The sequence below is a fragment of the Salvelinus namaycush genome, chromosome 22, assembly GCF_016432855.1.
Source record: "Salvelinus namaycush isolate Seneca chromosome 22, SaNama_1.0, whole genome shotgun sequence".
Classification (NCBI taxonomy): Eukaryota; Metazoa; Chordata; class Actinopteri; order Salmoniformes; family Salmonidae; genus Salvelinus; species Salvelinus namaycush.
This window is the reverse complement of record NC_052328.1, coordinates 8,980,820-9,007,928: the sequence shown is the minus strand read 5'-3', so window position 1 is coordinate 9,007,928 and position 27,109 is coordinate 8,980,820. Positions and strand designations below refer to the sequence as shown.

General features: G+C 39.4%; 1 protein-coding gene and 1 long non-coding RNA gene across 3 annotated transcripts in view; one reads left to right on the top strand and one right to left on the bottom strand.

Moving 5' to 3' along the window:
• Positions 1 to 5,334: 5,334 nt before the first annotated feature.
• The window catches only part of fam204a (family with sequence similarity 204 member A), a 36,381-nt gene continuing 14,606 nt past the window's right edge, over positions 5,335 to 27,109 (bottom strand). Inside the window, exons 5-7 of one of the 2 annotated variants that reach the window (XM_038960341.1) lie at positions 21,723 to 21,812; positions 5,924 to 6,033; positions 5,335 to 5,474 (exon numbers count right to left, since the gene is read on the bottom strand). In XM_038960341.1, the coding sequence (XP_038816269.1) occupies positions 5,423 to 5,474; positions 5,924 to 6,033; positions 21,723 to 21,812 (252 nt within the window). In that variant the 3' untranslated portion in view covers positions 5,335 to 5,422. The remainder of the gene's footprint in view (positions 5,475 to 5,923; positions 6,034 to 21,722; positions 21,813 to 27,109) is intronic. The other variant, XM_038960342.1, reaches the window with a different exon arrangement.
• The window catches only part of LOC120017525, a 61,565-nt gene continuing 52,948 nt past the window's right edge, over positions 18,493 to 27,109 (top strand). The window contains exon 1 of the long non-coding RNA XR_005472119.1: positions 18,493 to 18,545. This is a non-coding gene — a long non-coding RNA (uncharacterized LOC120017525). The remainder of the gene's footprint in view (positions 18,546 to 27,109) is intronic.

The following is a 27,109-nucleotide window of genomic DNA, read 5'->3' as shown; positions in this document are numbered from 1 at the left end:
TCCCCCTGGAGCGATTTCGGATCCCTTTTTGTTCATTTGTAAGACAAAAGAATACTTTTTGCTCTGTCAGTTGCTGCATTGACCTCAAGGTTAGGGTGACGCAGGTGTGTTTTTACTGTAAATGGCTCTTTCTAAAGCAATTTATTCTACTCAGCAACTCTGGCCCAATTTCCTGTATGCGTGGTCACTTTACTCTCCCGTTTCTAGTCACAGCATTTCACAGTAAAAGTCATGTTACATGTTTTTGGAGAACAGTTTTTCTAAAAGTGGCATATTAAAGTACATGGTTTCAGTAGAGGTACTAAACAGAACCAATGGGTAAAACATACACATGCATACACATTGCATTATGTTGCATACTACTGACTGTAAAACAAAGCGGGCAGGGAGATACATGTTTTTTTTTAAGCAGGTATTGCTCTGGTGTTGCTTATGACGTCATTACCTTTGTGTGCATTGTTAAATAGTTATTTAAAGAAAAATACAATATCCATACAGATAAAACGCAATATGCCGTTTGCTTAGTGAAGATGAATGCATAATGGCTGCGTGCTCAGCATATTTGTTCTTGAGCGTATTTTATTCCACTTCCAGATAGCAGAAAAAATTAATTGAAAGTTCATTTTTCATTTTGTGTTCTTCAAGTTATGTAAAATGATAATACATGATCTCAAATGCTTTTGCAATTTGCAGCTCATATAATGTACTAACTAACCCACATAATAACTAACCCACAGTCTTATTTTTAATTATTGTGAAATTGTATTTGTAAGCATTCCTTTTTTTAAATCAGATTATAAAACGTTATGTCGACTTGACCTCATTCCCATAGCTTGAAAAAGTTGCAGTTTGAAAAAAAAAACTTAGGAAAGTGTTAAATACAGCTAATCGAAGTATGATACAGTGGGCATATTTCTTGCTTGGTACTTGGCAGCTTGGGTATTGGAATTTATCCTGAGTTCCAAACTTCAATTAGTGAAAGAAATAACATGCCTTCATAATTTGATGTGAAGCTTTGTGGTCACCCAAGAGATCCATTTTTCTTGCTCTGGATTTGATTTGAAAACAGTCATATGAATCTGAGGTCCTCAATAATTACTCTGAGTGAGACAGATAGCATTAAAAAGATAACAGTTTGTATATTTGCAATGTTGTTGCAAGGTATGTACTGGTTTTCTCCATGTTACGTCCACCTCCTTATTATATAGACAGTAGACACAGTAAGTGCTAATATGGTCTATATAGACACTGTATAGACCATATTAACACTTACTAATTCCATTGTCTCTCTGATACAACCTGCAATGGTGTTAAATTCTTCGAGAATGATCTTGATTCTTCGAAAGTAAGCCATTGATTGCTGTTCAATACAGTTCTTTATAGCAGTTTTGAGATTACTATTCTCATGCAGTGAATGAGACATAATAACCTTATTGTAACATAGGTTAAAAGCTCATACAGACTAATAACACGTTAAAAAGCATTATACCTAGTCTTTAAATAAGACCACTCCATTGGACTGAAAAAGTATGAACAGTCAAACACAGTCAAACAAATCTTTTCAAAGGAAAAGGGGCTAATTTGGCTCAAAGACAAATCTATTTTGGTGTGATTATTAATTGTGACAGATCCATAATCATTTAATGATTGTTGCATTAGAATAAACGGCATGTCTTTTGTGTTATAATTCTGCGCATCTTGACAAACAAGACCCATTAAACAGCCCTATGGCCTTTTTCAAGAGTGATGATTACGCTAATTAAAACTGCAAAACATCTGTGAGGTGCCGTGGACGTGCCAGAATTAAACAGGTCATTAAATCAGCCGGGGGAAATGTCAACATCCACACCGCCTGTCGCTCCGAGACTAGTTTACATTCATCAGGAATGAACGTACTGAATATAAAACACAACCAAACTCCTTCAATAAGGAAGGGGCAGCATTGACACAAAACGCAACTAAATGTTTTTATTTGACTACAATTTGAGATTGTAGTCCAATTCAAAGCCAATGTTCTGTACATCCATCTATCTACGGATGTGCGTGAGCCTACGAGAGATTCTTCTGTTCTTAGAGACCAGTCTATGGTCAAGATATTTTGAATATTTCCCCTTATCTGTAGCATCTCAGTTGAGACACGGAGATATTTTCCTGGGGTTATATCCCGGAGCTTCTGGAGTTACGTCTGTTTTTGATATTTGTTTGTTTTTAATCTAGTGATACACCAGCTAGTGATCCCATTGATATGCTATTACAAGGTACACGTGTCCCTGTTCACGGCAGAACCTTCACAACAGTGCACGACGACTACTTTTCAACCATTTAATAGGATTGTTGTTGTTGTTATTCCACTCCTGACAACAACTGCTTTCCCCCCGTAAGTGTTTCAACATGTGCCCGAGGAATTTGTCGATGCATTTCACAACAAATCAACATAGGTCAGAGGCCAAGCTTGGCCTGCAGTAAAAACCCATTGAAAATGACTCCTTAACATGGAGAGAAGGAAACAGGATTTTCCTGCTTAAAAAACAGTATCTTCTCCGCTCAAGGCATTATGTTCAAAGAGATTAATAAACGGAGATGCTATTGATACGAGGCTGCGCCGCTCTAGGCTGTACGCTGGTCATGTTCAATGAAAACACTCGTCTTGCTAACATTTAAATGGCTATATGCAGGCTAAATATTATTTTTATTTTTTTTACATATAGCAAAAGCATTTTCACAGATGCGAATTGCTTCTAGCCATTGTTTTGAGTCCACTGGTTCAACAGCATTATGCCAAGGACACAGGATGAGATGATGTACATATAAAAGGGTCTTTCCAAGAGAAGTTAAACATAATCTGAGAACAGGCCAAATGGAATATCACCCTCATAAAAAGCAGTCATTTTCTCTGAGCGTTGGGGGGGGGGGTGCAACGTTTCAGAAATGATCCACAATTACCACATTGCTAGCAGTGCAAGTTCATTGTGAAACCATTTAAAATGACAGGAAGTAGTTTAAATTATGATCATCCAGAGTGTTTCGATGCTACTCCTGTGGAAACACTGGGTTGTCATGTCACCAACGCCCAGTGTCAGGCGAAAAACACTTATCTTGATTGAATGACTTGCTTTTAATAATGTATTTCCAACACCCACAGTGTTGTGAGCTCAACACTGCCAAGTGTTCTTGATTGAATGACTGTTAGTTTTAAAATACCAGTTTCCAAAAAACACAGTGTTGGAAGCCTAACACTGTAAAAAAAAGGGGTCAATTTAAGGGTCAACTTAAAATCATTTTTTGTTAAAGTGGGTGTTAAAATGCTAAGGAGATTTTGCTTAGTTTGCATCCAGACTTTTGAAACAGCTAGGCTTCAGTATTATTGGAAATCAACATAATTAACCATAGTAAATACTGCTTGATAAATTACAAATGTGACATGTTAAAGCAATGTTTTTAGAAGGATTTGTCCAATTTGATCTTAGTTTTAGGCACCAGAAATGAACGGTCTAATGTTTTGTGTATGAAAACCATTCCAATCTTTTGCTCTGTTCTCAATTAATATGCATTTTTGAAATAATCGCAATCAAAGTGAGGACAAAAACCCATATAGAGCACTTTGACGTGATTAACATTGTTAAACTCTGTCTCACTAAAGGACTGTTAAATAAATAAATTAGATCATCTTCATATCTGACAGCCTTTCACACACACAGAGTCCTATACTGTAGGCTCCAGCGTGGAAATTATTAGTAAGTCTTCGCTCATTCAGACAATCGTCATCTGATGGTCTCAGAAACTCAATGAAAACATATACTGTGAGCAAATGTATTTTTTTCCACAGCGAAATGTCCACCCACAAATAAACAATAGTATCATGTAAAAGTGATCCCCGAAAACTATTGCCAATGATAATGACACTTATACACTTAACACTAAAAGGCCCAGTGCAGTCAAAAACATGCATTTCCTGAGTTTTGTATATATTTCCACACTATGAGGTTGGAATAATACTGTGAAATTGTGAAAAGATGATGCCCTTTTAGTGTAAGAGCTGATTGAAAAGATCACCTGAAATGTCTGCTTGTTTTGTGGGACGGAGTTTAAGCCTGACATCACCAGGCGGTGAATTAGTTAATATACCATAAGAGACTTCCAAACCTCTCTGCCACTAACACTTTGTTTTCAGACCACTCCCAGACAGTCCAAGCTAAATTGTTGCTTGAGACATTTCTCTTTGCTATGAAGCTATTTTTGTTTCTTTCAGACAATTTTTGATGAAAAATAATCACAGTAAGGTAATTAATTGTTACTCAGAAATGAAAAACAGCTGCTTCTCTTGTCTGTGGAATTCATTGTAGTTCTCAACTTTTTAAGCTGCTTCGGTCAAGTAAGCTTTTTATGCTGATGTTCTGCCCATGTCGTCTTGCAGTGAGTGACTGATTCAGCAAGACTACGAGAATAGGATACAGCATTTGGGAGTGGGTGCACAAATGGGTGAAAAGCAAACAACTGAGGTGGATAAATCCAGATTGCCTTGGAGCAAAGCAATCATTTTGCATTGTTAACAAAATAATGTAAGGTTATGAATAACGGCAATTAACAGACTTGCTATTTTTCCCGCATGAAATCTGAAATGTCAATTATCGCAATCGGCATGGGGGGGGGGGGGGGGGGGCATTTGGGTTGGACCAGTTGGGAGAGGTCATTGCAGATCAAAATATGATCAAGGTGCAAAGAAACTATAAAAGACTGGCATCAAATCTACTGGGTACAACAACAACATTGTTAATCATCGCTCAGACTCTTCACAGCCGTAGAGTAGGCTTCTCAGAAATACCCTGTGCTTCTTGTTTAAGCCGAGGAACAATGGCATCTTTCTCAGCATGGGTGAAGGCCAACACCAAAGCCTCCGTTTCATGTCTCATACCCTCTCTGTTGACACAATTTACAGTTTATGACTGCTCAGAACAGTTTACAGCAGCCAAATTTCATTTTGCACTGGCAAATCCTATCGCACATTATCCTGTACATTGCATTAGGACCCTAATCTCTTCTTTCTCTACCTCCTCAGAAGAAAGGAGCGCCTTCATGATTAACCCACTTTACAGCAATAAATAAACGCATCATCCAGTAATGTACACCAGATTTAATTGGAAGGAAAAAGGCCCAGAAATGCTCAAATCACAGAAATGGAAATGGAAAATAGCACACACAGCAGCCACCATGGAGTGCTCAGAGAATTCATTTGAACATTCCATAATTCTCATCTTATACGGGCTTTGTTTTTTTATTGTTATTGTTTTGTAGAGTATCCTGACATTTCCTCTCAAAATTGCACTGGTACAAACATCTTTTCGAACAAACTTTATTAAATTAACAGAGAAATTACACAAATCTTGACAATTTTTTTTAATTTTATTTCTCTTCTGGGTTTATGTCACATATATCCCATGTTGCTTTTGGTTTCCCATCTTTGCTTGGCTTCAAACCTGAAACAATAATAAAATACTGATTTAGCAAAAACCTATTTTGAGTACTTGGAATAAAAATCCTGCAAAATGTATTCTCTTTTACAGAAAAGACAACAATTAATTTCTGTATGAAATATACATATTTCCAAGTTCTTGAGAGCTTGAAATGACAGTAAGTTGAGTGTAGTTCTTAAACATTGGCATAACACATTTTACACATATTCTAACCATGACATCCACTGTGACAGTTCAAAATGGCGTCTATCTAATTTTACGAGACGGCTACAGAACACGCTTTCTCTGTATAGGCGAAACTTAGCATGTACGCATACCTGTGCATGAAATAAGTGGGAAATAAGCTGGCAAGCTAGGCAAATATGCATAATAAAATGTATGTCACTAACAAACTGTGATGTAATGTAAATTAAGGCGATAATTGTGGGGAGGAGAGCAAAAAGACAACACACCCCCAAGCGATTTGCGTCTTCCTTTTCTGGGCTGCCCGAGAAGCCTCCGCTTCCTGTTTGCTTTGCACAAAGTCACGGCAATCGGCGGCTTGAGCGATTTTCACGGCCAGCTATTGAGAGGGAGACAAAGACAAGGCCCATTAGAGGATGTAAATCAGTCTCTCTGGCAAGCAGAGCTCTTCCAACTGATGTGTCAGGGTGGCTTCCCATGAGTGCCTCCGGTCCCCGTTTTGTCTCACCCCGACCATGATGCAATGACAGTCATGATGGCATAAAGATCCCTGGGTTGGTGAAGAAGAAAAACAAACATGGTACATACACACAGACAACTGCTTAACAGTAATAAGACAGTCAACCATTTACCACGAACGTGCAAAAATAAATGTCATGACCTTTCCTAAATGGTTTGAATGTACACTAAAGGAGACCGAAAAGTTAAAAGGAATGACTGTGACTGCAAGTGGCAAACACATTTTGTTCAAATCCCAGGGAGGAAGTGCATGTATTGTAGAGCAGAATAATCCCAATAACCCCAGCACGAGAAACAAAAGGAAAAATCCTGTCACTCCCGAGATAGGTTTATTATTCGACCGAATGAAAAGTTTGATAAACACTTGGAACAAATTACCCTTTCTAAAAATGCAGAGTACAATCAGGGGAAAGAGAAAAAAAGTCTTAAGGTAATGAAGAAATGGGCCGCCATTTCTTAACTGGAAGAAAAAAAACCTGCTGGTGATTTTTTTCCTTTCAATTATAATTAAGTGGGATAAACTTTATTAGAAAGACTAAAACTAAAATATCTCCTAATGCATGCTGGGATTAAGCAGGTCAGAGCGAGCAGCCAGGACAAATGTAACTCTAAAGGCTTTTTATCACCATATTTCAGGAACCAAGGGTGTAAAATGTTCTAATTTGGGATACATTAAAAGCCATAAAGGTCTTTCAAAAAGATTAATGGTACTTTGCTTGGATTTAAGATAAGGGCTTCAGCTGGCTGCAAGTACTGGGCTCTGGCTGGGCCCTCGAGGCATTAATCTATACAGTCACTTGGAAGATTTGTAAAAGCGTCTGCATAACCTGAAGCTAACATACTATGACAGTTTTCTAATTCCTTGCCATTTTTTATAGGTTTTATAGCCAATAAATTATGTTTTGTAGTCGGAATGCAGGAGAAAGGGAAAGTTACAATGGGTGTTCATTCTCATGTCGGGAGTAGATTTGCCAGCAGATAATTCTCATCAGGGCGTTTTGAGCACCATGTTTAAGTGGTGTAAGTACTAAATGCATTTGCGTGGCTGTGGCACACGCTGGGATTGTACATCTGAAGGTTTATTAAATTATTGACAAATCTCAGAAAGGCTCCTGTGTTCACACATTTTCCAAAAATAAAGTAAATTGGGTAAAAGGCATAGTTTTGAGAGAAAATAAATTGAAATCGGAGGATGCTAAATGGCTCCTTTTGAATTTTACACCCAGAGATGTATATTCTTTACAACACAAGGATTACCCACATTAACCTGCTCTCCTGTGTGGATCATTTGAAATGCAAAGGTCTAGAAACCACGCCTTCCTAAACATTCTTCCAAAACCAAAATTAAAACCCCTCACATTCCCCCCTATTCTCTTTCAAATGAAGCCACGGAGCGGTTATTATATTTAAAGCGTTAAAGGTCTTTAATTTTTTTATCAGTTCAGTCTACAATCCCTGATTGTCTTTACTGGGGCTCAACATTAATGTCAACCAAGTTACCTAGGCGACAGAACAGATCAAAGAGACAAAAAAAGCCCTCAAATGTCTGATTAATCAAGCCTGCAAACAGCTTATTTCTTTTAGCCTGCATGCAAGTATGAAAATGAGATTCCGAGAGCAGTACATTGTGCAGATTTGTTCATTCTTATCTGAACAAAGCCAGCGGCAGCTTATTTCATGGATCACTGGCACTGTCAGCGCTGTGGCGCCGAGCAGGTGACGGCTCCTCTTTCTGTGGCGAGAACAAAATTAGCAAAAAGTCGGCACAAATTAGCCTCTCATATTTTCAGTAATATGACATTATTTTTCATTTACTTTTTTGATCCACTTTTCAGGATTTTTTCCTCCCCCTCCTTCTTGCGTCTTAGTGCCAAATCCTTTCACATCACAAGCCGGCAGAAATGAAAAAAATGTGCTGCCAGAATAAAAAATACAAAGCTAGAAAAAAAGAGACATGAGCCTACACAACAGGAAAAAAAAACCCTCATGTGTTCTTTGTTTAAGGCAGTCACACAAGCCAATCCATGTTTCCTTAAAACCCATATTAAAAGAAGATTTAGTGTCCGATACCATCAGCCCCCCCCCCCCCAAAACCATTGTCTTTCCTTTAAAGTCCGTCCTGAGCACAGCCTCTGTTTAACACAAGGTTTATTCAAAGGATTAATACTGTGACCTTTGGAAGGTTTGCAGGCAGAATATTCATGGTGCATTATACCGCAGCAGCATCAGCAGCAGCAGCAGCACCTTAGGACCTAGGAGGGTTAAGACAATAGTAACGCTTTCTGTTGTCACTCATGTTTGGCTCATCGTAGACATTCAAGTGGACCTCCAAATATGGGGCCTTGTTATATTACATGTCACTTCAGCACAGACCATGTTAAAGATAAGGCTGTGATAAGACATGTCCATTGTATGGACACAAAATAGTACTGAGTAACACGAGGTATTGTCATAGTCGTCCCCCCCCTTCCAAACATCCCTTCCAAAAGAATCAAGACATTGGGGATCATGCCGGTAGTGCTACCAGTTTACCAACACGACTGCATACAGTCTTCAGAATGCGTCGTTGTCAGTAACTTCTGGATGCCTGGATATCCCAAGGTACACATTACAAACAACAGCAGCTTCAAAAGACAATGGTAGGGGAGAGACGATTCAACTTGAAAACGTGAGCGCTTTTCTATATGGATAAAATGTTCAAGCTGGTATTAAGAATATGAAATAAATGATGGCTTTAAGGGAGAAATGGCCTTAAACCCATTCATAAATGTCCTATCCAGGGAAGCCTCTTCCAATTAAAACGTGTGAGAGGTGGATTAACAGGGGCTAGGTGGCTTTGCCTCGCTAAATCACCACCCCGAGCTGCTCCGCTGCATTTGACGTGTAAACGATTAATGACCAGCCTAATTCCCTTATCACACTACCTTAATGCCTAAATAATGTGCCCTTAGTCAACTTTGGGAAGCAGGGCTATAGAAGAATGGAATGAATATCAGATTAGCAGCTCATATGTCATTTCAATCTAATTTCGAGGAATCGAGGTAGGGAGGAAAAATGGATTTCTAGTCTGAAAAGTCAGATTGTTTTACCTCAAATTGATCTTGTTTATGCCACGTAAAAGCATTACTGCGGCAATGAAGCACAAAGCAGTTTGTCCACTAAATTGCTTTGATGTCATTCAATCTATTTCCAATTATTGGTTGTCCTATCTGTGCAGGTTAAACAAAGAAATGCCTATGCTGATAAGAAGAATTAGGTCGAGTTCAACCCCCTGAAAAAGCCAGGGAGGAAACATGAAAGTTAATATTCTGTGTATCTGTGGAAAATATAACATTTGTGATCAAAGAGATAATGGATAACCGAAAGTCTTGACAATGATTTGAGTGAAGTCTTGCTCAAATGGAATGCCTAGGCCTAAAGCTTCACCTCTACGAGTGTTAGATTATGCTGACGTGCTCTTATTTCACTGTGAGCCCAATGGTGTGTAGGGCCATGCAATAGAATGTAGCTAGAAGCTACCTTAACCCAACACCTAGCTACGGTACACCATCAAGAGGTTCAGAGTTTTTCTCTCTCTGCATAACGGCTACAAAGGGTTGGGATGACAATCTCATGACCCAAGTCTGAGACCAGGTCAAGGCAACACATGAATTTGTGAATTGGTGTCAGAAGTGTGACGGCGCTACCGTGAGACCATCGAAAGTGTGCCCAGGCATTAGGAACTTGAGACGGAGAAGGAAAGGGTAGAAGAAGGGTAAGTGTAGCAACTTTAACCCAACACCTATTAACTTCGTCAAGAGGTTTGGATCCCTTGGTAAGCTACGGTGTTGGCCGCTGGAACCGTTTGAGTCCTGGACGGGGGTGAAACTTGGTCAATAGGAATGTAACGATTCACCGATACGCATCGGTCCCCGGTTCAAATGTTTACGATATGAGTGCATCATTTATTTAGTTATTTAACTAGGCAAGTCAGTTAAGAACAAATTCTTACTTACAATGACGGCCTACCAAAAGGCAAAAGACCTCCTGCGGGGACGGGGATTAAAAATACGAATAAATTAAATAAAAATATAGGACAAAACACACATCACGACAAGAGAGACAACACAACAGAGAGACCTAAGACAACAACATAGCATGGCAGCAACACATGAAAACACAGCATGGCAGCAACACAACATGACAACATGGTAGCAGCACAAAACAGGGTACAGACATCATTGGGCACAGACAACAGGGCAAGAAGGTAGAGACAACAATAAATCAAGCAAAGCAGCCAGAGCAAAAACAGCCATGTTTGTGAAATGGCTTGCACAATATTAGGCTTTATTAGTGGAGTCACAGCCAATGTAATTTGCTAGGTATTTTTTTTAATCAAATGCGCTGTTGAAAAATATGTTTTACCAGAAAGAAATGGCCTAAGCTACCGCCGGAGACACAACTCTCATCTGGCTATAGGTAGGATACATGCTGATCGGGGTCTAGCCTATATCCGTTTTATTTCGATTGTTCAGGTTCACCATCAGTAATAGTTTTGCTTGACATAATCAGTATATATGGTAATATTTTTGATATAAAGGGTAATCATTTCATAATGAGGACAACAATCACTTTTGCTACCCCGCACTGCATGGTCCAAACGCGGGAGAAGAAGAGTCCATCAAAAAAGGTCTAAACCACTTGATTATGAGATGGGGTGAAATTCAAAGTTGTGCTATACACTCAGGTCATTTTATTAGGTACACCCATCTAGTACCGGTTCGGATCCCCCCTTTGCCTCCAAAACAGCTTGAATTCCTAGGGGCATGGAAACATTGCTCAATTGGTATCAATGGACCTAAGGTGTTCCAGGAAAACAATCCCCACACCAACACACCACCAGCCTGTACCATTGACACCAGGAAGGATGGGGCCATGGACTCATGCTGCATACGCCAAATCCTGACTCTGCATGACACAATGTCCGGACCAGGCAATGTTCTTCCACTCCTCAATTGTTCAGTCTTGGTGATCTCGGTGCCCACTGAAGCCACTTCTTCTTGTTTTTAGCTAATAGAAATGGACCCCGAGGTGGTCGTCTGCTACAATAGCCCATCCGTGACAAGAACCGACAAGTTGTTGGTTCCCGAGATGCCGTTCTGCACACCACTGTTTTCAAGTAATCCTTGACCTAAAGCGGAAATTCTTGCTACGGTTCCAGCTCGAAGACTGACGCAGTCTGCTAATACATATTCAGGACTTGGGGGTGGGAACATTTTAGTGATTTCCACATGTAGCAGCGAAATAACAAATAGGGCACTGACTGAGCGCTCCAAGTGTAACTAGCTAGCATGCTAACCTTAGCTAGCTAATGAAAGTTTATGTGAAGGCATTTCAGTTAAGACAGGCAATACTGTAAGTCAGGTGAAAATAATTATTTCAGAAAAATAAATACCCGTCAAGAGATGAGTCTCAGCTAAACCGTGCCTAAACGAGCTATGGACATGTTTTCGGGTTGATGTTTGTCTGACTTTCCGTTTGATAACTCCAGTGCAACGGTGTCGGATTAACATAAACCTCTTACACGACTGCCCCCTGAACGACAATAATGATCATCTTTATTGAGAGAATATGACTCAGGAAATCCTTTTACTGAGGAGTGGCTTCTGTCTGGCCACTACCATAAAGGTCTGATTGGTGAAGTGCTGCAGAGATGGTTGTTCTTCTGGAAGGTTCTCCCATCTCCACAGAGGAATTCTGGCGCTCTGTCAGAGTGACCATCGGGTCCTTGGTCACCTTCCTGACCAAGGCCCTTCTCCCCTGATTGTTCAGTTTGGCCCGGCGACCAGCTCTAGGAAGAGTCTTGGTGGATCCAAACTTCTTCCATTTAAGAATGATGGAGGCCACTGTGTTCTTGGGGACTTTCAATGCTGCATAAATGTTTTGGTACCCTTCCCCAGATCTGTGCCTCGACACAATCCTGTTTCGGAGCACTACGGACAATTTCTTCGACCTCATGGCTTGGTTTTTGCTCTGACCTTATATAAAACAGGTGTGTGCCTTTCCAAATCATGTCCAATCAATTGAATTTACCACAAGTGGACTCCAATGAAGTTGTAGAAACATCTCAAGGATGATCAATGGAAACAGGATGCACCTGAGCTTGATTTCACACCGAATCGTTTCAAACTAAAAACGTATCGTTCCCGCATCGTATCGGAGCCCATGCATCTAGATATGTATCAAATCGTCTTGATAGGAAAAGATGCACATCTCTATTGGTCAATATACAATTTCAGTCAAATGTTTTGTGATGACGAATAGTCTTTATTCTGTAGGTGTAAAAAAAATAAAAATAAGTCCAAGTACATGAAAGCATTACTGGCATTGGTTGTCTGGCGAGACCATTTGACTGCTTATCTAATCAAATCCATGAGCTGTATATCCTCCCCATATTATTTTCTATTCAAGATGCATTGTCATATTCTCTCAGTAAAGAAGGGCAGTCGTGTAAGAGGTTTATGTAATCTTGCTGCCAATTTGACAAACAGCATTACATGACATGCAAAAAGAGAGCCACTCCTGGGAAGATGCTGCCGAACAGCCAGTGGTATAACACATGTCTCGATTTTTCTGTGCCCTAATAATCTGATGCTAGATACTGTCATCTTTAGGGACTGAAAAAGAGTCTGAAAGTTTGCCCGCTTTGTACATATTCCATTATCTTGCCTCTTCTGAGTAGGGAAGGCTTATTAGCAAGCTTTGAACTCACACTTACAATAATGTACCATCAACAGTTTTATAAGCTAATTAGAAAAACAGTTTAATTAATGACTGACTGGCAATAAAATGGCAATCATGAAAAAAGAAACCGAGGGTGCTAAGCTTCCACTACCACCAATTAAGGCCTAATTACAAACAAATTATATATGTGTTTTGCTGTGGGCTTTAATTTAAAAAATGGCTTTAATTAAAAGAGAAAACATGCTAATTAATTAAACAGCACAAAAAATCTACATTGAAAAGTATGCTTTGTCTATCAAGTAATTAATGAAATACAATAATCCAAATGAGATTCCCAAGCATTTGATAAAAGCTTAGTACCCATTTCAAAATTAATGGGTGAGAATTTAATGTGAGTCATACAGAGATACAATAAAAGTTCATTCTGTGATAAATTGCTTATGGTGCAGGGAAAACGAACAAAGAAAATACTTTCCTTAACTGTTTCTCAGTCGCCCGGGGACCTAGCATGGGTAGGCGAAGAGAGCCTCGTGTTCTGATGTGGGGCGGGGACAGCGGAAATCTGATAACGAGTGTTTTCCACAAAAGCCATGCTCATTACATTTTTTATTACAAACACGTGGCATCTTAGGCGAAGGCACTGAAAAGGGAGAACACACAAATAACATAAATAACATGAAAACACTGTGTTCAGCTCTTTGTCTCGCCTAACAAAGCCCGTTTGAGCCACTTTTGTTTCACAATACTTAAAGCAGTGCTTTCTAAAGGGATGCATGTCAAGGGTGGTTTGGCATTCTTTCGTATAGCTCTAGTTTCATTGAAATGGTAGAAGTAATGAGGGTTATAATAATCTCAAACCATTTTGAGTGGTATAAGAAGTAGTGATAACCCTATGCAAGTAAGCAACCACCATTTACATGGCTCTAGATCTATATCTCAGACCAACAATGATCTAATGTCAAGTGACTATTAAGTTGGTCCTTTACACCATATTTAGATATCCAGAGTTACTGTAAGAATCTGGATTGCCACGAGCCGCACCTGTAGATAATTTGGCTTGGATTCCTGTGTTCAACTATCTATGGTATATGTTTCAGAGTGTCATTTCTCTGGGATCTGTACATTAGTCTACCAGCGGTTAGCCAAGGGGTTATGATGAACCATGCAGGTGTTTTCTTTCCAGAATTGTCATATTCTTCCGCTTCTGGAATTCATGAAAAGGACATGCGCCTCCCCCCATTGTGTCAGACTAGAGAGTTTCTGTTTCGAAGTGGTAATGCTACGCTAATAGCTGTGATCAGTGCTAGGGGGAAACTGGAAGCACTAACATGGTGTGACATTTTTTTGTCTTGTATTATTCTCTCGTACTCTATAAAGTACTGCCGCGGAGTATTTCAAAGGGGAGCTTATTGCTTGGTTTGTACAGGAGAGGGAAATGAGCAAGTGTTGCAGGATGGATGTTCGCTGAAGAGGCAGTGATTTACAATAGGCATTGGATTAAGTAGCGCGTAGCTATTTAACCTACCTACATCTATGGTTGGGGGTAATCTGTTAAACTCTTTACACCACGTGTGTAACGCATTGTGAATGAATCATAGGCATTTATGAACTTGTGCAGGCCGTTATAAGGAGCCACGAGCTGTTATGAGCAGTTGCTGTACTACTGAATTACAGTCTTAACCCGAATACAGCCTTCGTTTCATTTTCAGGAATGCTTTCTGGAATTCATCTTTCAAATAGAGCTGCTGGATCCTATTAACTCTCTTGACAAAAGGGTGTGCGAGTTATATATAGCACTTAATATTATGCTAATTGCGGAAATTAATTACACTATATGTAACCTACAGCTGGGTAAAATAATGTTCAATAATCAAAGGATGGAGTCGCAAGTGCCCTTATTGGAAGACATGCACCACTTAATATACTATATTAATATTAAGAAGTACTTTAGGGACCAGAAGCTATTCCTAGTATTTTGTGACTTCTATGGCGGCCTTTGAGAAACAAGAAAAGAACGGCTCGGCAAAAGATCAACAAACAAAACTGCACGTGAGAAAAGAAGAAACACTGCCAATCCTATCTGCAAACAATGGTTTTCTAAAATGTAAAAGGTATTAGGGATGAAAACTGAATGCTTCCTTCAAAACAGTCTCAGTAAGGTACCAGTTAATAGTATGAACAGATACCTCTGAAGGAAAGTGATTGCTTTGTATCACCTTTTTTTTGGACTTAATACTTAACTTCCAACTTTAAAGAAGAACATAGCTTTAAAAAAAAAAGTGCTAAAAACAAAGAATTGCAGCCTCTGGAGAATATATTTAAATATATACTTTAATGAGAACACAATCTCAAAGTAACCGGACAGATGAAAGCGCATGTATCAGAGAATTTTGTAAGGAGCCTTAAAAAAAAAAAAAAAAAAAGGTTTTACCAAATTGTTTTCATATTCAGATTAAAAAGAAGAAAGCAAAGGCAACAAAAAAAAACATTAATTGATTGCGCAAGCTCAAAACACAGCAGAAACAAACATTTCCTTTATTGGGAGGAACCTTATGACAGGCTTTCTTTCAATCTTCAGCCATTTCACTGTGGTTCAAAGAGATACGTGCAATGCTGGTAGATTGAGTATGAAAATGCTGTGATACATAGTTGTTCACAGTGTACTAGGTTCTTTACAAATAATGCCTTGGGGGACAGACACACCCTCTTGAGTACTTCACAGCTGTCTATTCCTTTTCCGTTCTTTCCGTGTTAAAGACCTATTCCTGCACTGAAAAGCCTGCCATAATGTCTCTCAAGTGTTATGACCGTAAACAAATTAAACATATAAGCCATTACATACAGTATCAAATGAGACTCTTCAATAATAACCTTGAAATTGATTCTGGCCCCAGTTGAGAATATTGACGCTCTAAATGTTTTTCACCCTAGGACTGTCCTGAATCAACGCTTGTGACTCAAACGTCATTGCAATGATGTTGAACTCAAAACAGATTAGACATGTGGGTGTAGAATTCTCCACTTAGATGCACTTTTCTCCAGAGCATGTTTCATACACCACATGCCATTACTTATCAATAATAAGGCCACGTAGCCACCACTTTTAGCCAAAGTGATTTACATTTAGACTTTCGATTCGAATGCAGGAATTTAAGCTGCAACCTAGGTGCTTCCAGCAGCCACTTGAGCCATTTGTAGCAAACTACACTACTCTCAAGTTTATCCACTCTTTAGATACAGTATATTTGGTCCAACATCCACTACTGAGACTGAGCAAAACATCTTTGAAAAGGGACATTGCAGCATTAACACATAAGTAGGGTTGGAAAACTACCGGTAATTAACAGGTAATCTATGGCAACTTTGGTCATTTATACTTGAATAACTTCAATATATTCATAAATAGTACTTTTTTTTTTTTTATATCGGTGTCCATATTGTCCATGAGTTTCTAGTGGATAGATCATATGGTTCAAGAGAAAATATCCTAATGAATTAAAAACATCTAGACAACACTGGCATTATTTTGAATTAACTCCGCAACTCTTCCAACTATTGACTTTTTTTCACAACTGCCACCAGCTTGGCACCAAAACAACAAAAATATCCTTCACATAAAAAAAATATATAAAATATATTTTATGCTGAAAGTCATATTAAACACCGGTGGTATTCATTAAGTTGATGGTTTACATTTAGGACAATGTTTTACAGCTTTGTTTTTCTATTTTTATTTCTTTATTATTTCATATATTTGACATGTGATAAGGCCACACAAATGGCCAGAAATAATTATAGACACCTGTGATAATTTGAAGTACCCAAAAAGGACACTGTGCTAAAATTCCCTCCAAAACTTGAAAGTTACAACAATTCTGGTAGTTTACTGGTAAAAGTTACCAGTAATATACCCTCCCTTTGCCACCATGAAAAACATCAGTAGGCTTGGGTGGTATACCGTATATGGAGGTATTTGGAAATAGCCACATTTTTCAATACCGTCTAATACATTTGAATTTTTTTAGCTACTTTTTAAGTAAATACCTGCAGTGAACTTGTGCAATATGTTAGGGGACAAAGATCGCGTTCTCCATTTCACCTGTCACATAATCATTTATTATGAAGCTTACCAGTAGTACCCAGTCACGTGGTGTTTGTTTACAAGCACACGACGACGATAGACTGGAGCCTTGTGAGTCACTCACTGCTGTGCAGCACGCCCAGTTGATCAAGTTCGAGTATGGAATTCACATCTGTGTTTGTGAATTCCATGTTTGCCAGCTAGATATCTTATAACTATTAAGTGAACTGTCTAAAATGTGCTAAATGCTCTGCAATTGTGCATTTGGTTCGCTAATTTAGTAGCTAGTTCGCTAGATAGCTACGGTTAGCTTTTTCAAAAATCGAGTTTTGCTTGCCGCTAACGCTGAGAATCCCCTCCCGGATCAAGAGTCTTGCTGTGTAATATTTGCTTTGTACGTGCGGCAAACTGTGCGTAGCATGTTTGAGTTACGTGTATAACTTTATGACCTGGGTTGTCTGTCCTGAAAATAGTTTAGGTCAGAGACTGCATAAAATGTTCATAATGCGATTGTTAGCATTCAATATGGGATTTTACATGTACCTGTGCCGGTATTACCGAATGTCCCGGTATGGCACAAGGTCGGTATGAAGGTATGATAATCTGGATACCGCCCAAGCCTACACATCCGTATCCACTTCTGTACAACATAGTTAACATACTACAGTAGAATTAATGGTGAAATCTCTATCAATGTCCTACTCATTCACGGCACTGTATGCTGCTTTATTTTCACAAGAAGTACGGTGGAATTTGTAGGTCTGTCGTCATCAACTCTCATTATCATGTAGAAAACATTTCCGTCGGGCTAATAAATGGCCCAAAAAAAAGCAAGTGACACAGAACAATGAACGCAGTCTCTTGTCTCACCAATTCTGTTGTACGTGATAGTTCCTTCTGATACTTTGCCCCCCCCAAAACGTCAGTCAATTCACTGTTCTCATCATGAAGTAAACACAGCTACAGAGTGAGCTATGGCTGCCAGACTGCTGTCAAGCCCATCCTTCATGTTCCTGGCAAGCCACAAGGGAGGTGACAGATAGGTCGAAGAACCTCCGCTAAGTCTGCCCAAATCCACTAGTGCTCTAAGAGGCTTTCTGGAACTACAGGTGCCACTTTGTCATCAACAAAGCAAGTCATTCAATTTTTCTAATCTTTCCTTTGGCCACTTGCATTATCGTATTTTATGGTCCGTTTTATATTATGCTGGGTACAAGAATCAGCCTTCAACAAACAGTCTGCTTGCATGTAAAATCAAATCCCTTACTGCGCGTGTCCCTCTTCAACACTTTTAATAAGACAACCAGGTTGATGTTTGACAGAGTACGAAAAGCATCACGATTTGCGTGCATGGCCTAACTTTAGTTGAAGTTCAAATGTTCATCTGAACGAAGGTTTAGGTACAGTGCCTTCAGCAAGTATTCACACCCCTTTAAAGTTTAGATGCCAATCACCATATAAGTTCAAAGATGAAAAAGCCTGGAAGGAGGAGAGATGACTAGAAATTATTCGGTTGGCCGTTTTATGTGTGGATTTATTGGCGGAATAGAGGAGCTTGTGCATTTCAGGTAAAATAACAACTCAATGTTTATATCCCAGGACAAATTAGCTAGCAAGTGCAAGCTAACTAGCTAAATTGCCATACATGTTTAATGCTTTTCGACCTGTCCCCAAATTAATGTCATTGGTTCAGAGTTGGTTTTGCTATTTTAACCTGCGTGTCGTGATCGCGTTTGGTGTAGGGGGACAAAAGGAATTTATGCACGATAGCGCACGCGCGCAGCCGGTTTGGGTTCCGTGTTAGTCAAGGGATATGAATACTTTCTGAAGACACTGTACATAGCTGACAGACTGAAAAGTGTATGCTGTAATGATCAGCGTTGGGTAGGTTACTTTCTAAATGTAATCCGTTACAGTTAATAGTTACCTGTCCAAAATTGTAATCAGTAACGTAACGTTTGGATTACCCAAACTCAGTAACGTAATCTGATTACATTCCGTTACTTTTAGATTACTTTCCACTTAAGAGGCATTAGACGACAGAAATGTTACCAATTGAACAACATCTATTGCAGGATAAATCAATGTTAAAGATTACATAGCTGGCCATATGATGTTAAATTTTACTTTATGTAGGCTTCTTCTAACCCATCTCTCTCTACTACATATAATAATAAGATTCAATTATATCTTTACATTAAAAACCAACGTTAACAGAATTCTAGTCATTCCAATCAATGTTATAACCCTTGATCTTCAAGAACAGGACTTGGAAATATGGAAGTATAGATTAGCTAAATTGTTTTACCTGAACATGACCCTAAATCTAAGGACTTATTAGCCAGTCCTACTCTGTTGTTTATGATTTTGTTGTCATGGAGGACTGATTGAGCTCATTGATTCGAGTTGAAAAATAAATGCTGCGCTCACGGAATGGCATGCTTTGAGCACTACTGAAAAGTGCTATTTACATGTGAAAAATGTATGCCATATGCTGCATTTGCTATAGGCCTAATGTTTACCTCTTTGTTGGTGACACTTTGGGCAAATCCACAAATGAAACATTAACAAAACGGTCACCCCTTCTCTGTTTTGGTAAAACGCTGAGGGATGGGCCTGGAGAAATGTAACTACTCTCAGAATAATAGACAGAGCTGTGGACGCAAGGACTGACCATCCATTATATATATATTTTGTTTTAACCATGTTAAAATATATATATACAGTGTTTATAACATTGGAGTAAAACAAGCTTATATTTTGGGTTCTCATGGAGTGTGACAGTTGAACTAAGCACATGAGGAATGTATAAGTTATATTAGTCAAGAATCAATGGATATATACACTACCAGTCAAAAGTTTGGACACCTACTCATTCAAGGGTTTTTCTTTATTTTTTACTATTTTCTGCACTGTAGAATAATAGTGAAGACATCAAAACTATGACATAACACATATAGAATCATGTAGTAACCATGATGAAGGGAGTAGTACCCAGCGTTGTACGAGATCTTCAGTTTCTTGGAAATTTCTCGCATGGAATAGCCTTCATTTCTCAGAAGAAGAGTAGACTGATGAGTTTCAGAAGAAAGGTCTTTATTTCTGGCTATTTTGAGCCTGTAATCGAACCCACAAATGCTGATGCTCCAGATACTCAACTAGTCTAAAGAAGGCCCGTTTTATTGCTTCTTTAATCAGTACTACAGTTTCAGCTGTGCTAACACAATTGCAAAAGGGTTTTCTAATGATCAGTTCACCTTTTAAAATGATAAACTTGGATTAGCTAACACAACGTGCCATTGGAACACATGAGTGATGGTTCCTGATAATGGGCCTCTGTACGCCTATGTAGATATTCCATTTAAAAAAAATCAGCCGTTTTAAGCTACCATAGTCATTTACAACATTAACAATGTCTACACTGTATTTCTGATCAATGTGATGTTCTTTTAATGGACAATTTTTTTTGCTTTTCTTTCAAAAACAAGGACATTTTTAAGTGATCCCAAACTTTTGAACAGTAGTATATATTATTATATATAAATTTATAAATCCAAAAATAGATGTAGCAACTACAGATTGTCCCTTTAAATCTATCAAACTTGTGCAAGTTTGAGCATGTTTCCATTAGGCCTATGGATTTTTTTTTATCAGTATCAAATTAGATTGAGCAATAAAAGCCCCACTTTTATTCCATTGGCTGGGATCCACACTATATAGCTGTTGCAAGAGCACATTTTTCACTGGCTGTCCATTGGTTACAAAAACAATGATTGATAGGCAGCTTAAACTTCTTGAATTCAACCATTATTGTGTTCAAATACACATTTAGATTTGTGAACAGCCATCCACAACAACCACAATCTGTAAGGCGCAAATAGCTAAATGAGAGAGCAGCAGTGTGATTCACATCAATGTGCTATGTAGATACCAATAATAAGTGATATCCGTAGACTACACCACTGCTGTCATCCTTACCTCTAAGCGTTTATTAAAACTGGATAATCTTTGGATGCCGACAACAGTCACACTATTGGCTTGGACTGTAGCCTACAAAAGCCTATTCCTGCTCTTTCCCTGCAATCCATCAAACACATTTGGTGTGTCATCATAGTGGTCTGACTTGTGGTCAGATTCGCTCAGCCGGAACAAACTTAAACTTGCGCCTTTTTTCAACGCCAATTTAAATGTCATTGAGAAAACAGAGAAGTGTCAACAACAACAAAAAAATCCCCAAACATCCTTTCCGAATTCAAAAGTAATCATCTAGTTTTGACAATTGAACATACTGTAATCACCAACTATGAAAAGTAGTAGCGGTGTCTTCTTAAGCGCAATTATGGGTGTGTGGGCAACTTTTTCTGCTAAATTAGCTTCAAACCGCTTGATCCCCGATGCCTGCCGAGACGAGTCGTTTCGAAACTGCAGGCAGTGCATTTAGGGAAGTGTGCACTTCAAAGGTATGAAACTCGCACCTTGAGAATGTTTTAACAGTTGGCTTGAAAGCAATGTAGACCTTCATTAAAAAGCTGAGCCAAAAGTGCTTTTGACACTGCCGAACTCCAAAACTAAGGGGGAGGGCTTTCCATTAAGTCAATGGGAAAGGGCTGCAGGACTTCTCAATTGCGGGTGCCTGTGTGTGTTTTTGTTCCCCTATGTCTTGGAAGGAAGAAATGGCCACGGATCCATTAGTTCAATTTGTCACAGCAGGAGCACCCCAAAGATCTCTTATCGGTACAACATACCTCTCGAGTGGCGAGTCTGTCGCTCATCTCCTCCGCCTTCCCAAAGTCCCCTTCAGCGATGGCGCTCTCTATGCTCTTGTCTAAGCTGGACTGGAGAGAAGGGGAAAATGTAGTGATTTTAGAAATAGAAAAAGGGGGGGAGGGGGGGGAATCAAAGAGTAACTTCAAAAGTCCCCTGGGCCTTATTTTTAATATGATTGCTATTACTACAAATATGTAGATTTTCCTTCACAAATGAAAACCTTTTTGATTGGATATTAGTGGGGAAATCTTCAAAAATGCTACTGGAGATTACCAAACATTATGTGACTCTTTAATTACACATTTCCATTACAGGCTGGAGCAGAGGGAGCAAAGATGCCCCTGGTTACTGATGGCAGGGGTGGTTCTTCAAAAAATAGGAGACTATCTGAAGAAGTAGAGTTAAGATCATTTCTTCAATAATTTCACAGAACGCATGAAAGTGAGATGTTGTCATTTTAAATTAGGGGAACCCTCTCGGAAGCATCTTCAAACGAATGATTCAAGGACTCAGGTTGTTTATAGACGCACACTCATCCCTCAAATTAATTTGGACAAAGACAGCAAGCTGAGCCTAATAATGATGTGGCAATATAGTAATAATTACAGAAAAACAAATAAGAAATCTACCTCTATTACTACCACAACTTTACAGTGGTCTATTTGCTGGCAAAGTGGCAATGTTCATGTTCCAAATGAAATATTTTGTAAATGGGATTTCAATGTGTCACATTGGGATCAACATTTCAAAATGGTTAAAACATTTTTTTTAAATGCAGTTCCACATGTGTCCTTACATACCTTAAGGGAAGTCTGGGACGGGAGCCGTATGGTTAGTGAAGAAAGTCCCATTGCAAATGTACGGTCCCTTACCTGACGTCTTAATACGTCGCAGAAAATCGCGGACGGCGTCGGGCCGTGGGCGGCGGAGAGCTCTTTCAGGAAGTCACTCAAAAAAACGTTTCGGAATTTCGGTTTCCGTTTTATAAAAATGACAAATTTTTGACTTTTTTCTGCATTCTCGAAAATTCCCACAAGAGGGAAAATAAATCATATTGCAGGCGCACGAACACGTGGCAAACGAGCGCGGCCTTTTCTCCTAAACTGAAAATATTTCGAAGACGAAACTCGGCGAGCGTAGGTTAGGAGTAATGGGCAGTTGGCCCCGAACGAGATGGCGTCGAGACCTCGGCGCTTTTTGAGTTATGGCCATTTTTCTGGGATTAAAGGGTTAAAACGCAAGTAGGGTGCTAATTTGACCGCTTCATGTCAAAGTACATAAGCATATGGTGTCAGGAAAAAAAGAACCAGCCATTTATCTATCGTAATTTAAGAGAAATCGTACATTGACCGTTTGGTGATGTTCACAAAGAGGATTTTTTTTTTCAAAAAAATCACAGATCCAGTTGCAGTGTGTTCAGACGTACATTTTTAAAGTGGGTCTCGAAGCTCTGCGAGAATCCTGTGATTTTATATGATTTTATGAAATAACACACACTCCTTTAACCCTCTTTAAATAAGTCCGCTCTTAACATAAAGACTTAAAACTCAATATTATATAAGAGTCTACACAGAGGAGGGTATGTGTTCACTCTCAGCTTCCTATGTCAACTGGAAGTACCTTAAATGGTGCCATAGGGTCAGGTTTGAAGGGTAATAAAGGTCAGATCTTTTCAAAACTTCACTTGTGTGATTAGACAACCCTCATGAACTGTAATATGTCATTTTTCCAAACAGATGTCAAAGAAAAGCTCTCTCACACAAACGCACAGACACAAAAAGGAAGGATGGAGTGAAAAAGTACGGTGCTTAAAGAAACACAAAGCCCACAATGGCATTAGTATTATCTCTAGGCCGTGCCGAGTTCAACGAGATGCCCCGCTTGACCGTAGCTCGCTCGATCTGAGCGCAGCGACCGTTACAAGAGAACGGACACAAATGACCTTTTGACCTCAATGCCAATTTCATTTGCTTTTGGGACACAGAGAGAGAACCGTTAAGGTTAGAAACACAATTTCACCTCAGGAGTGTTCTTAAGGTCCTCCCGATCTGTGCAAGCCTAACCCTGACCTTGTGGCATTAACCCTTCACAGTTAAAAGAAGGTGTTTACATCAAATAGTTTAAAATGAAATGTCTCCCCATTGGAATACATTGACTGCACCTCTAAATTCAACCTAAAGCCTATGTGGGTTATGATTGTCTTATGGACCTGTCTTTGATGTCAGTCCATCAGGCCACCATGAGGTCTACCTGTGTCGATTCTAAGCTTCCTGGAGCAACCGGAAGTGGTTAAATCACCCTAAAAGTGTTTGCCATACCCAACATGCAGTTTGAGAGAAATAGTGCATTCAACCCTATGTAAATCAGTCAATTTTTAACATACAGACTTAAAACTCAGGATTCTGTAACAACATACTCCAGTGATGATATGTGTTTTTTTTCAGCTTCCTGTGCCAACCGGAAGTGCCATAATTCGTTTCAAATGGGCTGTTTCAAAGGGTTAAAAATGTCAAATCTTTCCAAAACTTCATATATGTGAATAGACAACCTTCCTGAACTGTAAATCAGTCATTCATCCCATCAGATTTCAAAAAAATAAAAATACACACCCACACAGAAATGATGGAGGGACACTCTGAGGGGCTAAGAGGCAGACAGTGCCTGCAGTAGTTACTTTTGTTCCAACTTTTAAAGAACCGTCAGACCTAGAGTTCTGAAAATTTACAAACCTGTTCTAGACCTCAGGTCGATTGTGCACGGTGAATTATATGGCTCTAGAAGGTTCTCGGATCGATAAAAAGCCTCGTGTATTTGCCATGTTTTCAATTCATTTTGACCTCAACGAAACGGACGACATTTAGAAAAGTCCCAGAGTCTCAAGACTAGGTGCGTTGAAACCGGCTCGGCCCATAGAGACAGACCCCAACGAGCCTGTTTGATTGCTCATTCAAGGACCCCGTAGCAAGGCAATGAAAAAAGTGGAATTTCAGCACCAATTAGGGTTTTGCTCGGGCACCGAATGACCTATCGAGCCGAAACTTGGGATTCGAGGTCGCTTCACATAGGGCTAAACATAATGTGTGAACTGGACCCGCAGCTAGAACATAACTACGTATTATTTGTTTTATTATGGTTTAAATGGAAGGCGCTGTGAATTTTGGGCCTGCTCTGAAATATGTTATAGTTGGCTTCTAAAGGAGTTGGAAAAAGTGAGTTTGGAGTCAGATGGTATCAGTTTGGTGTCTGAAAATATCTATTTGACTGATGGACACTGACTTGCTCGTTGACTTTTGTACATTTGCAATATGTTTCAACGGGGAGGTACCATGAGGAAAAAGCGACATGATGAAATTTCACGAAACGAGCGATGGAGAGGAACCACTATCACTGCCCGGCCATCCTGAGGTCATCAGACCGTTGACTTTTGCATTTCTAAAGTATTTAAGAGAATGTACGTTACATTTGCAATATGATTCAACATCACATCATATTGCAAATGCACGTTAGATTTGCAATATGATGTGATGTTGAATCATATTGCAAATGTAACGTGCATTCTTTAAATACTTTAGAAATACAAAAGTCAACGTCCTGATGACCTCAGGATGGCCGGGCAGTGATAGTGGTTCCTCTCCAACGCTCGTTGCGTGAAATTTCATCATGTCGCTTTTTCCTCATGGTACCTCCCCGTTGAAACATATTGCAAATGTACAAAAGTCGACTAGCAAGTCAACTAGCAAGTGTCAACAAAAGTCAACTAGCAAGTGTCCATCAGTCAATTGGATATTTTCAGACACCAAACTGATACCATCTGACTCCAAACTCACTTTTTACAACTCCTTTAGAAGCCAACTATCACATATTTCAGAGCAGGCCCAAAATTCACAGCGCCTTCCATGAATGCACCAAAATAGCATTCTGAAATCACCACTAAAATGACAATGCCATATTCTCCAGGCCGTGCCGAGTTCAACGGGATGCCCCGCTTGACCGTAGCTCGCTCGGTCTGAGCGCAGCGACCGTTACAAGAGAACGGACACGAATGACCTTTTGACCTCAATGTCAATTTCATTTGCTTTTGGGAGACAGAGAGAGAACCGTTAAGGTTAGAAGCACAATTTCACCTCAGGAACAATCCTAAGGTCCTCCCGATTTGTGCAAGCCTAACCTTGACCTTGTGGCATTAACCCTTCACAGTTAAAAGAAGGCGTTTACATCAAACATTTTACAATGACATTTCGCCCCATAGGAATACATTGACTGCTCCTCTAAATTCAACCTGAAGCCTATGTGGGTTATGAATGTCTTATGAACCTGTCTTTGATACCAATCCATCAGGCTACTATGAGGTCTACCTGTGTTGATTTTAAGCTACCTGGAGCAACCGGAAGTGGTTAAAATCACCCTAAAAAGTGTCCAGATATACATGACTTGCAATTTTGAAAATCACTGCATTCAACCCTATGTAGATCAGTCAATTCTTAACGTATAGACTTAAAACTCAGGATTCTGTAACAGCATACCCCAGTCAAGATATGTGTTTACCTATAGCTTCCTGTGCCAACCGGAAGTGCCTTAAAATGGTGTCATGGTGCTGTTTCGAAGGGTTAAAAAGGTCAGAACTTTTCAAAACTTCATTTGTGTGATTAGACAACCCTCATGAACTGTAAATCAGTCATTTCTCTAAGCAGATGTCAAAGGAAAGCTCTCTCTCACACACAAACACATACACAAAGCAATGATGGAGTGAAAAAGTACGGTGCTTAACGACACACAAAGCCTGCAATGGCATGACTATTATCTCCAGGCCGTGCCGAGTTCAACGAGATGCCCCGCTTGACCGTAGCTCGTTCGGTCTGAGCGCAGCGACCGTTACAAGAAGACAGAGCAAAATGACCTTTTGACCTCAATGTCAATTTTATTTGCTTTTGGGAGACAGAGAGAGAACCGTTAAGGTTAGAAGCATAATTTCACCTCAGGAACAATCCTAAGGTCCTCCCGATCTGTGCAAGCCCAACCTTGACCTTGTGGCATTAACCCTTAACAGTTAAAAGAAGGTATTTACATCAAATAGTTTACAATGAAATGTCTCCCCATTGGAATACATTGACTGCACCTCTAAATTCAACCTGAATCCTATGTGGGTTATGAATGTCTTATGAACCTGTCTTTGATGTCAGTCCATCAAGCCACCATGAGGTCTACCTGTGTCGATTCTAAGCTTCCTGGAACAACCGGAAGTGGTTAAATCACCCTAAAAGTGTTTGCCATACCCAACCTGCAGTTTGAGAGAAATAGTGCATTCAACCCTATGTAAATCAGTCAATTTTTAACATACAGACATAAAACTCAGGATTCTGTAAAA